Genomic DNA, 15099 nt, shown 5'->3' on the forward strand with positions numbered 1-15099 from the left:
ATCTCCAGAGAGAAAACAAAAACAAAAAGAAAAGGGAGGAGGAAGAGAGAGTTTGTAGCAAAACCCCAATATATAGGAGGACCAGGAATTACACGAAAAAGCCCTTCTACATCTGGTAATTTACAAAATTGAAGTTGAAAGAAAAAGAAAAGGAAAAGCAAGCCATAGAGCTCTTTGCTTTCTCCTATACAACGTCCAAGAGGACCAAAAGAAAAGAAAAAAGAAATTTAAAAAAAAAAGTGGGCTTTTTTTTTCTTCTTTCTTTGGGCCTCATCATCTTGTAGTAAAGCTCAGGTAGTAATATTACTATTACTGCTGTGTTTCTTATTTTTATTTTTTATGTTGTAATTATAGTTAGAAATCACCCAGCCACGGCTGTACCAGTACGAATCTTTTGGGATTTGGGAGAGCTCTGCCTCTTCTCCAATTGCTCTCGGGAAGAAGCCCTCAAAGGGAGCTTCTTCTTCTTCTCCTTAGCTTCGTCCATTTCGATCTGCTGCTGCCTGCACTCTTCGCTGCAGAATGGCGTGTCTCCTCTGCATTCAAATCAAATGTGGATTACTAACTAGCCACCCAAAAAGGATGAACCAAATCGGAAAAGAAAATTAGAGCAAAAAACTTTTTTTTTAATCCTCTGGCTTTAATATTCGCGATGTGATTTGATGGTCAAAAGGCTTTCCAAGCACGCCGGAAGAGGCGGGGGACCCGATGCTTCGCGAACGAAGGGCTTGTTTCCTTGTTTTTTTTTTTTAATCCACAAAAGAGTCGCACCGCCATTGGAATGACGGAAATACCCTCGCCCGAATGGAGAAGAAGAGGGGAGGAGGAGGAGGGGGGCCAAACCTGTACATGAAGATGTCGCGGTTGCCGGCGAGCGCCTTCCTGCAGAGGAAGCACGCGTCGAGGAAGTGATGCGGCCCGTCGTCCTCCAAGGGGTCGCAGAAGAACCGGGCCGCGGACGCCGCCATCTCACCCTCGCAGGCCGTCTTGGCGCGGCGGGGACAGTAGGTCGGGAAGAGCGCGAAGGGGTTGCCGTCGATGGCGCTCCGGGAGACTCCTGCCTCGAGATCCGAGATGGACTCGGATGAGGAAGACGAAGAGGAGAAAGAGGAATCCATGGAGGTAAGTATCGAGATCTCCCTCCTCTCTCTCTTTCTCTCTCTCTCTCTCTCTCTTATCTATTCCAAGCTTTTACTACTTCGGGCTTTGGTTTCGGGGGGGAGGGGGAGGAACGGAAGGGGAAGAAGGAGAGGTTATAAAGAAAGAGTAGTGGATGAAAAAAAGGAGCAAATAGGAATTGGTCGGGCCTTTTCGTAAATTGGAGTAATAGCTGGGTTTTTTACCCACCTTTTGCGATGCAAAAAGGAAAAAGCCATTAGGGACGTGGTCCCAAATGCCATCAATTATTCCGTGATATTATTGGCACTGCCACTGACTCAATTGAATCAGTTCCGTTCCAATTTAATTTCATCTCCAGCTGGAACACAAAGCGGCTCCGATTAAGTTTTAAAATATATATATATATATATATATATATATAAATCACCATCAAACTCATTTATATATATATATATATATATATATAATAATTGTATCAAATCAGAGTTCGAATTTAATTTGAAGCCAATGATATTAGATTTCTGTGTGAGGTTAGATGAAATCATTGACTTAGTAAGGTCTGGATTTTTAATTAAAAAAAAACATTAGTTTAATTTCCCCATCACTATGCCTGTCAGTGTCATCTATTGTTTACAAAGTCTGGACATTTCGCTTGAAGTCAGGAATTGCTTATATAGTTATATATTTCTTAATCTCTCCCTGTCCCTGTCCTTTCCTTGAGAGAGAAACTTAAGGGGGTGGATTATTTCTAAAAAATTCCTAAAAGATGGCATAATTGTCATTAACCTCCTCAATTCCTCCTCGCTACACTAGTCAGTCACTCCACCGGCTGGAACCGGTAATACCGTGACGTCACACCCCCCCTCCCTTTCGTTTTCTTCTTTCGAGGACCACTTTTGTCGTGACGTGATGCATCTTCCGGTTTCCCTCGCTTTCCTTCTTTCGATCTCCCCACCCCCACTTGCATGGGACCCAGTGAGATATTAATCATGCTACGTAATTAAAATCGTATCAAACTTAATCACACACAGGAATTACGTATGTATGTATGTATGTATGTATGTATAGTCTTCCAATTCCAAGCATATATATATATATAAGAAAAGCAATGGAATGGCATGCATGCAACTACACTCACACATACGATCGAGCATTAATTGCCAACTTGCCACATCAGCTTACCTCCCTTGTCTCCTCAACAACCAGCAAGTCTGAGTCAACCCATCTCTCTCGCTTGGTCTCCCCAAGTGTTGTCTAGCTAGGGTAGCTCAGTTTCCCATGCAATATAGTATGGTATGGTATGGTATGGTATGGTTTGGTATGGGGTCAAATAATTGAGCAAAAGGGAGAGCTCTAGGTGTCATGGTTGCAGTGCAGCATGCAAGGTTGCTGCTACCTCGGCTGGTTGCTGGTTGCCTTGGGAGTCTGAAAAAGGATTCTCTCGGGGCATGCACAGGTACACATGGTTGGATGCCATGGATCCATGCCCATGTCCATGCTATTTTAATGGCGTGAAGAGAATCCCAGAATCCTACGTTTGTATGATTAGGGCATCGGGCACCATAAACTATTATGCTTGCATGTTCACTTGCACATGATGTCTGCTCATTAGAATGAAGTCTGTGCATAAAAAGACTCTGAATAGAGTAAGTAGAATATATAGATATATATATATATATATATATATATATATGTATGTATGTATAATAACCTACGTAAAGTTATTCTATGCTGGTGTTGGTAATCTTCCAACCCATGTTACTCCTCCCAGTTAGAAGGATGTGGATTGTTCAAGAGAAGGGGGATGGGAAATTTTGGCAGATGTTTTAAAAAAGTCTTTAGGAGAATCTCAAGGTTAGATTTTATTCGATCGCCTTTTAACAAATGTATCATTACGTCCAAAACTTAGTGTTGAAGGGAAGGAAGGACTTGTTTAGCTTAGATGGCCAAAGTACTTGTGATCAACGAGCTACTGTTACTATTCAACATGTTTGAATGTAAGCAATATAATATCTAGAAGGCTTAATACGTGTTACTGTTCTGCTATCTTTGATATTATTTTCTTCTAGTACAAAATGTTTAATGTGATATACATGCTAGAATATAAAAATTATCGTGATCAGTGAGTTAATTTTATTTCTTAGGTCTGTCGTAAAAGAGAGCGTTAGAAATATAAAAAATTAAAAATTATTGTTATCTATAGGCTTAAGCTAGTTGGTGAATAAACATAACACGATCATTTTCTAATATATAAAGAGAATTAATTAGATGGCTTTGTTGTAGTTAGCCGATATCATCTTCCCCAGAGAAAGATTGTATTGTATTGTTTTTTTTTTCTTTCTAAAGTTAAGTTAAACTCTTTCCGCTTTTGATCTATTAGTTGCTTAACTCATTGTTGTATATATAGAGAGATCGATTATAATATCTGTGAGTCGTAATTTGAATCCACTGTGTTTAGTGTGGGAAGAGGAAAGACTTCCAGATGAAAGTTCGATTGAATTAAGAGCCATAGAATTGATCGCCAGCATATATATAAATATATATAGATATCCAAACTCGAAATTTTAAGCATTGCAATGATGCGAAGAAACCCACTAGTTTCTTCTTTTCTTAGAGCCAAGGAACTGATTACACTCGTAGTAAATCCCATCTCGTTCATTACTCGGAGGCCTCGAAGTAATTGCCACCTCGTAATTTCTCAAACGGCGAGGACCGATCTGCTAAAATTACCGAGCACTCACTGGGATCCTCTGCGAGCTTTGCTGCTGCTCTTTTCTAGAAAAGCCCCTCGAAGATTTCTTATTCCTATTCTTCTCCTCGTCCTCGTCCATCTTTATCTGCTCTTCTCTGCACTCCTCGCTGCAGAACGGCGTGTCACCTCTGCGCAAGCGAGACCGACTCAGAAACACACCCAAAAGACGGATTTACCCCTAACAACGATAGAACGGGAGCCGGAAGAGCAGGGGGCAAACCTGTACATGAAGATGTCGCCGTTACGGGGGAGCAGCTTCTTGCAGAGGAAGCAGGCGTGGAGGAAGTGGTGGGCGTCGTCAACGCCGTCGAAGGGGTCGGAAGATAACCTCCGGCGAGGGGACCCGTTGGTCCCCTTGGGGTGGTAGAAGCTCGGGTAGTTAACGGTGCTTCCGGAGAAGCCTGCCTCGAGATCCGCGGCGTCGAAAGAAGCGTAAGAGGAGGATGATTCCATTGTTGTTGGGTTTCGTTTCTTTTTCTTTTCTCTTTTCTTTTGGTTGGAAGGGAGAGGGAGAGAGAGAGAGAGAGAGAGAGAGAGAGAGAGAGAGAGAGAGAGAGAGAGAGAGAGAGAGAGAGTGGATGGAGGAGGGAAGGGGGAAGGAGTGAAGGCTTTTTTTTATATAAGTAGGAGAAAGAGGGTGTGAGGTGAAGTGGGTGTGGGTGTGGGGGGAAGATGGAGGGTATTTTGGGGAATTTCGATGGGGTGAAAGCAAACCAGGCATGGCTCCTGGATTTAACGTCAAACCATTGGCTACTAAACTATACAGGAAATACGTGAGGTCCCACCACATAATACCACTTCTTTTAGTTTTAAAAAAGTACGAGTAAAATGACTATTATATCCATGATCTATCTACTACTACCAAGGGTATTTTTATCATTTAAAATAATGCTCTACATATAACTCTAATCGCGTTCGCTCACATTCTTAATACTATGCAATCAGAGTTATTAAATGCATGCGATTGATACATCAATAATGCACTCAAACGAACCCCACGAATTAGTACGCATCAAAATCACATTTTTATATAAATATATTTATGTAAAAATGTAAAAAAAAATTCACTTAGACAATGGTAATTAGAAATCCTATAGGCCATATATATATATATATATATATATATATATATATATATATTCCAAGATTCAATGACAAAATCATAAGGCAGGCACTGTCAAGTCCCTGTCTTGAAACCTAACCAGGTGGAAGAATTAGTTCCATCATTAAAGCATCAAAACCGACAACATGAGCTGTGACCATAGTTTTACTCGCCATGTCTCACGGTTTTGTTGATAGATTTTGTCGAAAAATTAAGCCAGTGACGAGTGTTTGTCTATTGAATCTAAGTTTATTTTATGAACTTTGTTAGTCGGTAAGATGTGAACTTCATAGATGTTCCTATCAATTCACTTTGATTACGTACAACATATCAAATTGCAGCGTAGATTTTGTATAAATGAACATATCCATATCAGTATTGAACGCAAGGTTTGCAATTTTGGAGAGGATGGCAATTGATCTCGAACATCCTTGTTATGGCCCAGCTCGTAGAAAGTGGAATCACTTTTTTTCTTTCTTTCTTTTTCTCTTCTACGAGAGTGGAAGAACAATATAAAAGAGAAAAAGAGAAAGATAGAGATAATGCATGCATCAATCTACATCCCTTTCACTAGAGAAGAGCTTTTTAGCTTTTATTTGGTTAGAGCCATTAGTGTGCTCTTCCGGAATACAATAGGAGAGATTGTTAATTAATTAGATCCACTTACCTACCGAGTTTCATATATTAATTATAATTAGGATGCATAATGATCTTTAATCCTCGGATTGCATTGAGATCAATATTGATATGATAGGAGTAAATAAATAAGAAGGTGGTAGTGCTCGGAGGTGGTAACCTTTGCTCCCTGTCTCACCATCATCGATGGATTCCTTTCTTTCTCAAATAAAATTATAAGTGAACATCTCGATATCAGAAAGGATTCTCTGACATATAGGCATATAATTGAACACAATGGATCCCATGGCCAATCCTGAGTCACGGAGTTATTTTAATGGCAAAGAAATCTAGAATCTTAGCTGTGTTAGTGATATATAATAAGCTCCACTTGTTAAACTTTTCCTCCATACATTAATATCATACATTTCTATGGTGAAGCTCACATGATTGGTGTTAGCACTAGAAGCTCCTTAATTTATAATATTGGCAACACTAATAATATGAGGCAGCTCTTTTCCCATGAAAGTGAGCTTGTTTAGTTGTAGGGTTTTTCTTTTTTAATTTATTTTTCGTATGCTTGGTTGATATTTATATATAAATATCTTAACACTTATTTTTATTTATATAAATTTGATTACGTTTCAAGTTATATATCAATAATTTAATATAGAAAGGGCAAAATTATACCGAGGGGTATCAATACATGTCTAAATTATTTAGAGGTATCAATACGTGGACGCATCCGATACGACAACGTGACCGAGCTGATGAATTATATTTAACTCCGCTCCTAAAAGCTAAAGCGATTACCTAACACTCTTAACTCTATGCTCCTCAAAAGCTAAACCTGTCCCTCTTTTTTAACTCTTTATCTTTACCTTAAATTTAAGGAAAAGTTAATCTTTTGATAGTCTCGAGGATTCTCTTGGGCCGTGTAGAAATAGCACATGGCGGTGGTTGCACGAACTAATACTAATGCGTTTCTTAATGGTGGTCCTCCTTAAAAGCCTATTGCTTAGTTACAATTTTGAAAGCAAAAGTAGGAATGAGAAGACTTAACCACCATTCCACATTAAAGATTAGCAAACTAAACCAAAATTAGGTTTTATTACTCTTAATTATAACAAGGGGCGCCAATTGGGCTTTGATTAAGTTAACTTTCTTAATGGGCTCGGCCCATAAGTTGGAAAATTGAGAATTAAAGATTTGTAGGGGTGCGCCAGGCCCGTGCAGTAGTGCAACGCGCGGGCGACGCCTGAGGGCCCCAGCAGCAAGCTACTGTGAGGTGGGCCCTCCCCCAAGAGAAATTAATTTAATATCGTGGTGGGCCGATGGCCCACGTATCAGATATTAAACTGATAAGAACAGATACTACACTTGATCTTAGCCAAAAGGCCGAGAAAGGTATGAAGCTTATTGATCACGATGGGTCCCCTTTTATAGAGTGGTGAACAGGTTAGTTTCGTTGCGTGGCCGATGTGGGACTAAATAATTTGTTAAATGAAGAGTTTAGGAATAGAATAAGGTGAAAATGTAGGCGGTGATATGCAAAATGGCCGAAAAGAATTGCTAGAGTGGTGGGAGAAGTGCGAAGCTTTCGGATAGGACTCGGAGACTTATCCGCTCCCATGGCTTCCGCTATTCTGCCTTTCTCTCCCATCTTTAACCTCCAATTCTCCTCGCCGAGCGTTGCTTCCCACCAGTCCACCTCCTCCTATTCGTTCTCCTCCCTCACATACCCATGTCAGAGGAGAAGCAGCCAGCGCCATCTCCGTCTTCCCGCCTTGGGCAGCGATCTCTTGGGCGACTTTGGCGCAAGAGACCCGTTTCCGGAAGAAATCGCGAGCAATTTCGGGGAGAATGTTCTCGGTAACACGGATACCATGCACCGCATCCTAATCCCAAATATCTCCGTTCTCTCTCTTGCGGAGTTAAGTTGTGAGCCGGTCCTTCCTTCCCAGCCTCCCATATCGATTGAGGATGCTGCGAAGCTGCTAAGGAAGGTAAATTCACATCAGCCCACTTCTAAATTTTGTACCTTTGATCATATTCGTGACACAACAAGAACCTTAAGAAGGTCTGCCCAACCTTCTCTTTACTTACTTGCTGGAACAGTAGATGTGATGTATGTCAAAATGCTGCAAAGAGAACTACTTTCGAAGCATTTTAAAATGCACGTAAGACAAACAGTACGTAAATGACTGTGATCGAGTAGGGGAAAAAAGAGAGACAAATTTAACATAGGTTAATGCGATCCTCTTATATTCATGTTTGTAAAATTTGTCTCTAGATGTCATTTGAGGATTATTCTTTCATACTTATTTCTTGATTCACAGATGATTCTTGACTTATTCTATTCGATTGTGACCTGTGTTAGTTTCACAATGTCTTTGTGTTTTGGTAGATTGTCGGTTGGAGAATAGCGGAAGCTGATGGTATTGCTAGATTACAATGCTTGTGGAAAGTAAGGGATTATGGATGTGGAGTGGAACTTATCACTAGGATCCATAAGGTTGCAGAGGCTTCTGGACATTACCCAAATCTTCATTTGGAACAACCTAATCATGTTAGAGCAGAATTATGGACCTCTTCAATAGGTATGTTCTGTTCTGATGACAATTTAAATGTCTGTCTTTGCAAAAACACAGTCATTTGAGACATGGGTTATAATTCGCCGCCTTCGGAGAATAGGCTATTAACTTTAACTTTTTTTATCAAGCACTTTACATGCTATCCTTGAAATTCATCTCCATCTTTCTTTATATTCGAAAAGTCTTTTGAAATAACAAAATGGAACTTTCTGAACGTATGTGATGGTGAACACAAGTCATCTAGTCTAGTTTTATGGCACTCTGTTCATGGTTCTAAGCAAAATTAAAGCCTGATTCATGCGACAAATATAACTTAACGAACTTGGTCACATTTTAAATCATCCATTGTACCTAAGTTTCCATTTATGAAGTAGATTTTTCTTTGCTATTGCATTAAAAAAAGTGTCCCATCTGAAGAACTAGGATTTTATTCTAGAATTCAATGGGAAATGGAGACCCATTCAATGTAAACTTTTTGTAAGTTTGTTGAACATCCACAGTTCACTGACTCCGCATTTTGACTTGAACTGCAGGTGGTTTGAGTATGAATGATTTCATCATGGCTGCTAAAATAGATAAGGTCAGAGCAGTAGATCTCCTCCCAAAAAAGAGGATATGGGCATGAGAGTGCAAGTAAAACTTTGGAGTTGGTTGAGTATGCTGCAGTAGCAACCAATTTCCTGCGAACCCTTGATTAACATGTAATAACTGTTGTCTTATTTTGAATCAATCTCTGAAGCTTGTTAAGGCTGTTAACCATTCTTGCTCAGCAGTCATTTGAACAAATCTTCAGGATAAATGTACTACTCTCTGGGTGGTAGAAATTTGTTCAGTAGTAGAAAATTCCTGGTTCTGGCTTGTTTGATTCATCATAAGCATTGTATCTGTAACATGCTGCGTCCTGTACAAAATATAATATTAGTATGTATATTTTTTGGGTGCTAGATGAACGTCCAGGTTGAATATTATACTTCTATCCATTGCAGGAATCATTAGTCTGCTAATGAGATGGCAAATTTATTTATCGAGGGAGACAGAGCCCAGTTATACTGATTGAGAAAATTAAATAAATAAATAAAGAGGCCAGCACCCTCCTTACTATGAATGAAATGGTAGAAAAGAAGAAGTTAGCACAGGAAAAGTGTGAGCTCCATTAGTGCTAGATTTTAAAGAAAGATCTGAAAACTAGATGAGGTGCATATCTCGGGCATTGAAAATCTTAAGATTTCTCTTATTTATCTATAACAACTATCAAATAATACTTACTAAGGAGACAATCTAAGGCCTTTCTAAATGGGCTAGGAAAGTATAGTGGGAAGAAAAGTAGAGGATAGGGTTTGTGCCGGTCGGGTTGGGCTCCTTGTTAACCAGCCCACCCCACCCACAAATTAGGGGGAGCTTAGCCGAGTTTAAGCCGAGTTAGAATAATTCAGCTCGCGACTAAATCAGACTAGAGTCGAGCTAGACGGCCAAAGACCTGACTCTTTGTAGCTCTGACTAAAACTAGGCCAGAGCCGGTTGATCAGCTCTAACTGAAGCTGAGTCCAGCTATCCATGGGGCCAGACTTGTCCAGCCAGGCCCAAATTTTGTTTGATTGCTATCTAGTTGTTATCTCCAATGCATAACAGAGAATCCAAGTCCTTATCTGTGACATATCTGATTAGAAAATTTTAAGTAGCATTCACATAATGAACATTTCTACTTGTGCACTGCTCTGCTCTCTGTGCCACAAGATACTGCAAATATTCCTTTCTGTGTATCTTCACACATCCATCTATCCATCCATCCATCCATCCATCCATCCATCCATCATATGGTAATGCCACACAGCAAGCTATCATCTCCTTTTCTTTTCTTTTTTTCCTTTCTTTTACTTCTTTCTTTTCTGATAAAAAAACAAGCTAAGATTCTTTAGGGTTGTTTGGAGTGGTAGTACAACTTCCCATCAAAGAAACCGTCCACTTCTCCATCTCTTGTCAAATTCCTTCTGGGCAAGGCAAACGCTGAAAGCTCCAATCTATTTAAAATATCTTATGCTGATTTGATCTTCGAGTCCTCCACTCCTCCTTGGATTGTTGACAACTTGGGAGTGTGAAAACGAAACAAAACTATTCCCCTGTGGGGGTGGGGGTGGGGGTGGGGGTGGGGGTGGTGGTGGTCGTTGGATGCATCGCTTATTAATTACTTCCGTCATAGTTCTCTCCGTATAGTATCATCATGAGTTGCTTCCTGGAATTGTCGCTGAATTGATTCCACTTTCCTCGATGGTGAATCAATACTCTCGCCACTTCCATTCACAATTTTGTTTGTGTCTGAGCTTATTCTACTTCTCTGATATGGATGTTAATTTTTATAAATATAATACGAGCATGCTTGAATTTTCAACAAAGTACAAATCAGACTTTGGCCTTTTCCCTTCTCGTTTAAAAGCCCATCAAAGTATAACCTCAGTAAAAGCATGGGATTATAGTGGATGAGATGCCATGTACTGTTGTCTATATGATCAGCAACAGTGATTGCTACTGTGCTTGTAATACTTGTTGATTGATGATTATCATACTCAAAGATCTATAATGTCTCTCTTATCTATTGCTGCATCTCGTTTCAGTGGCCATTGAATATTTTAAGGAAATTTGCATCAGAATCCATGGTTCTTCCCATATTATCTTCTTCTCGGAACTCAGAGAAGCTTGCAGCTTGCAAACTTTGAGTCCAAGATTTATAAGAAGAAAAAAAAAAAATCCAATTTTCTTTCACAATTGTATGGACTTTTACTCATTACCTATTGCACGCAGTCCAAGATAAATTAGCACGCTTTGTTGTTTTCTCTTCTTTTCATTTCACCAAGGCCACTCTCCTTCTCTCTCTCTCTCTCTTTTCCTCTTTTACGTCTCTACTCGGCGTGGAAGATCTAATGGAAGCTCTGTTGAAAAGATGTAATGCTGACTAGTGGTTAGCATACGTTCCTTATACTAATTAATCTTTTCTAGAGAAGGGCCTGCAGTAATCTTGCAGCCATTCCCTTAAAAAGACTTTGATTTGTGGCTTTTGTCTTACTCGCCAAATTCTTGACCTCCATTTCGCAAAAGTTAGGCATGTTTTAAAGATGCTTATTTTATTATCTAATTGGCAGTAATTAAGCCGGTTGCATTCTTGAATCCATTAGATGACCACTGAAGCTTCCTCATCTCTCTACGAGATTGTAAGATAGTGTGGCCCCACTTAGGTTTAAAGGAACTAATAAACTATAGGGAAGAAAATTCTAATAATCCAAGCAAATTTTGTATATTATCTTGTGATCACTCTGGAAGCTTTCTTCTGCTGTCTCCCACAACCTCTGTAGGTGGATCCACCAAAACATTTAGGTGAGCATCTGCTCATCTTGTGTGAGCTCTTCTTCTTCATGCTCAGTTCATGAAGGTATTGGTTTGAACCCATAGTGGACTTCTTTGTTGGGTGGGGGGAGTTCATGTGTTAGGTCTTAACCCACCTATTCCACTTTCTTGTTAGAGTCACTGATATCATTTAGCCTTCAAACAATGGACGAAAAGGATATAATTACTTATCTTTTAACCTTTTTTTTTTATCATACATATTATGATGAATAAGCGTTTAACAACTAGCATGAAATCTGATTAAAAAGTGGAAGCAACTTGTTGGCTACAACACACACAAAAATATTGGTCAAAATGGAGGGCTGAAACGCAACTTCTCTTCCGTATGGATAAGGTGATGATATATGTGCAACAACGACTACCATCAGCTTTTACCTAGCATCTGATGACACTCAAAACGAATCACCTCCATAGCTAAAGATATCATTTTATCTTCCCTAGAAATAATAATAATAATAATAATAATAATAATAATAATAATAATAAATTTATAAAGCTATAGCTCTCCAAAAACATCATCTTCTCAAACTGCTAATTGGAGCTCTATTTTTTAAACCCGCCATCTCTAATACCAATATGTAGGGAAATTTAAGACCTAAATGGGCCTAACCCGTATCAGTAAATAAACTATAAAGCCCAACCCGCATTATATTATATTATATTATATCGAACGGCGTTAATAATGTAACGTACGTAGAGAATACAAAAGAGTAACCACAAGGGAACAGCAATCCAAGTGACCACGGCGGATGAAGACGCCCCGTTCGAGATCGGACGGCCCACGTGCCTCACTTGCCACGAAAGAAGGCGCCTCTCCCGCCAAAACGCACGCACGCGCCACGAAACAAAACGGTGTGGGAATCTTAACCGGACCGCGCGTAACCCGATGCGACCCGGACTGTTCCGTTCCCAAACATAAACGGAGTAAACGGAGGAATACACCAAAAACATAATCATAAATGCTATGGAAGAAAAGAATATATATATAAAATGAATTAAATTCTCCTAAAACCAAATAAAATCCAGAAGAAGGCAAAATAGATTCAACTTCTTTGTTTTTCTTGTTTTTTTTTTCTTTTTCTTTTTCTCCCTAATTTTGAACCCTTAATTTGTTTTCTTTTTATGAGAGAAAGACTTGGACGCTCCCGGTTCGAACGCAGCGGCAAATGGGGCAAGCTTCACCGTTAACGGCGTTAGTGAGCTCGCACGTTTCGCAGAGGCAGAGGTGGCGACAAGGGAGGAGGACTACAGAAACTGGTCTGACTCGGCAAGCCCGGCAAGCCCGGTCTGGCTCGACTCGGCCCGGATCGACGTGAGCCGACTCGGCGTCCTCCGCTGGGTCCGACTCGCCGCCGCACTCCTCCGCCGCCTTCCCCGGCGTCGCGGCCGCCGCTTGCTGTAGCTGGACGTGGAGGGCTGCCGCCTGCGCCTGCTGCGCCATTGCCTTGGCTTGCCACGTTGCCGACTCAGTCCTGAGCCGGCCGATCCGGTCCTCCAATTCGGCCCGGCGCCGGGCCGCCCTGTCCAGCTCGGCCTCCTTCTCCTTGATCCGCCGCGCGGCCGCGTCCTCGGCGGCGCGGAGCAGGGTCCGGTAGTGGCTCCGCCTCCTCTCGGCGACGGCTCGCCGCAGTTGCTCCGTCTGAGACGACGAACCAAGAACCGTTTAGCCCCGCATAAGCACGAAAATAAAAGCGGGATAGGAATAATAATAGTAACAACAGGGTGTATAGTAATAATACCTGGGCATGGAGGAATCGATCGATCTCTTCCTTCTGCTGGTTGATTAAAGCGGCGAGCTCGTCGGATAGAATAGGATTGGATTGGATTCGGCTCTGGTTGTGCTGCTGGTCCTCGAAGGCGAGGCGGAGGCCAGTGGAGACGAGAGCGGAAGAAGAAGGTTGGCTTTGCATCTGGGAGAGGCTCATCATCAATGGCGGAATCTGGTGCGATTGAAGCGAGAAGAGATGATTCACATGGTGTCCGTGCGCCATTGGAGCTCCTCCACCCACAGCAATTTCCCTTCCCCTCTTCCTCGGATTACCCCCACTCCCTATCGAAAAACAAACCAAAACCCACGTCACGTCACGAATCCCACCCCAACTTAATCAAAATCATCCGTGTCGGTCGCTCGGATTCGGAGTTCGCGGGGCTCTTACCTCCATTAGAGGAGAAGAAGACGGCAGGCGATGGGTCGACGAAAGCAGACGGTGGCTTCGGCAACTCCATGTCCTTCCTCTCCTCTTCTCTCCTGCATCCAATTCCCAAACCTAAGGACTCGATCGGGGAGCCCATCAATCCATCGCAGTGGCAGAGACAGAGAGAAATATATACCTATGGAGGAAGAGAAGGTTGGCCGGGTATTGGGCTTGGACCGTCATTGCCGATTCCAGAGCAAACCACGAGAGAGAATTTAGAGGAAGAAGAAGAAGAAGAAATCTTCTTGTCAAAATTGCCAAAGATTTCTCGGTGGAGAGAGAGAGAGAGAGAGAGAGAGAGAGAGAGAGTTACGGTTGTAAGTTGTAACGAAGGAAGCAGTCCAAAGGACGGCCTTCTTATGCTCGCTCCTCCTTCTCACATACTTCTCGGCGCAAAGGAATAGAGAGGAGAGAGGGAGAGATATAAATGTGAATGCCTTCCTTTTTCTGGTGGAATAATTATTCCACTTTCCTTAATTAGTGCGCTCGATTTGGTACGCGGAGATGATGATGGATTATTTGCTCTACCTTTATTCTAATTTCCTCATCTTACCGGGATTAAATTGCAAATTATCTAATTTTCCCCGTAGTTTTTTTTTCCCCTTTCTTGAGTCCCAAGTTTTGGTTCAGACGTACCAACTGCTCCTCCTCCTCTCCTAATCTTCTCCTTCCAGTCTTTCCTTCCAACATCACCACCAGGACCTTTTTTTAATTCTCACCCATTTTCATTTACTTTTTTTTTTTGGGGTGACATATGAGCGCAAATATAAATATATATATATATATAATAATTAATAAAATTGAGATAGAGAGATTTTTTTAAAAAAAAATTAAAAGAGGCTAAATCTTATTGATAATATTAGAAGAACAAGTATTATGGCATTTGATTCGTCCAATATAGTGGTGGGAACCACCGCCCGTTGTAGTAATAGAGTACATGGTGTGTATAATAACATCCAAGGGAGTAGTTGTCATGGCCTCGCCCAAGAGCATCGAATCCAAATATCCAATCCACTGAGGAGAGAGCAAAATCCATTTTGATGAAAAGGAAAGAAATATTATCATATAAAATAAATAAAAAATCATATGAATGTGGAGTTCATTATTATTATTTATTTATTGCAAATTTTCTTATAATATATATATATATATATATATATATATTAATTAGAGAAGGATCACGCATTTCTTGGGGAAATTGGACCCCAGGAGGGCGGCTGAGCAATTAAAATTTCTCTGCCAATGAGTGTGATGGGCAGCTACTTCATCTATTTATATTTCTCACCGTAAGATACTTCCTTTCTTTGACTCTTTTTCGTTGACATA

At 40.8% G+C, this 15099-nt stretch overlaps 4 protein-coding genes and 1 non-coding gene across 5 annotated transcripts; 1 reads left to right on the plus strand and 4 right to left on the minus strand.

Moving 5' to 3' along the window:
- Window positions 1–51: 51 nt before the first annotated feature.
- Window positions 52–1257, minus strand: LOC140784856 (FCS-Like Zinc finger 3-like). The gene is made up of 2 exons (XM_073132446.1): window positions 844–1257; window positions 52–536 (listed from the first exon to the last, which is right to left on the minus strand). The coding sequence occupies exons 1-2, from the start codon at window positions 1116–1118 to the stop codon at window positions 362–364; spliced, it is 450 nt and encodes a 149-aa protein (XP_072988547.1). The 5' UTR covers window positions 1119–1257; the 3' UTR covers window positions 52–361.
- A 2376-nt stretch (window positions 1258–3633) lies between these two features.
- LOC140784857 (FCS-Like Zinc finger 2-like) lies at window positions 3634–4484 on the minus strand. Its single transcript, XM_073132447.1, has 2 exons — window positions 4092–4484; window positions 3634–3999 (listed from the first exon to the last, which is right to left on the minus strand). Exons 1-2 carry the CDS (start codon window positions 4322–4324, stop codon window positions 3846–3848), a joined length of 387 nt encoding a protein of 128 aa, XP_072988548.1. The 5' UTR covers window positions 4325–4484; the 3' UTR covers window positions 3634–3845.
- Window positions 4485–6800: 2316 nt separating this feature from the next.
- Window positions 6801–6999, minus strand: LOC140785384 (U2 spliceosomal RNA). Its single transcript, XR_012108441.1, has one exon. It is a non-coding gene; the product is annotated as a U2 spliceosomal RNA (small nuclear RNA).
- A 119-nt stretch (window positions 7000–7118) lies between these two features.
- On the plus strand, window positions 7119–9051 carry LOC140783186 (probable pterin-4-alpha-carbinolamine dehydratase, chloroplastic). Its single transcript, XM_073129966.1, has 3 exons — window positions 7119–7594; window positions 7996–8188; window positions 8716–9051. Exons 1-3 carry the CDS (start codon window positions 7220–7222, stop codon window positions 8805–8807), a joined length of 660 nt encoding a protein of 219 aa, XP_072986067.1. The 5' UTR covers window positions 7119–7219; the 3' UTR covers window positions 8808–9051.
- A 3487-nt stretch (window positions 9052–12538) lies between these two features.
- On the minus strand, window positions 12539–14470 carry LOC140783605 (BOI-related E3 ubiquitin-protein ligase 1-like). The gene is made up of 4 exons (XM_073130546.1): window positions 13910–14470; window positions 13735–13826; window positions 13318–13628; window positions 12539–13217 (listed from the first exon to the last, which is right to left on the minus strand). Exons 1-4 carry the CDS (start codon window positions 13954–13956, stop codon window positions 12699–12701), a joined length of 969 nt encoding a protein of 322 aa, XP_072986647.1. The 5' UTR covers window positions 13957–14470; the 3' UTR covers window positions 12539–12698.
- Between the last annotated feature and the right edge of the window lie 629 nt (window positions 14471–15099).

Source organism: Typha latifolia, chromosome 3 (assembly GCF_019914945.1).
Source record: "Typha latifolia isolate L0001 chromosome 3, TyphaL0001v2, whole genome shotgun sequence".
NCBI lineage: Eukaryota > Viridiplantae > Streptophyta > Magnoliopsida > Poales > Typhaceae > Typha > Typha latifolia.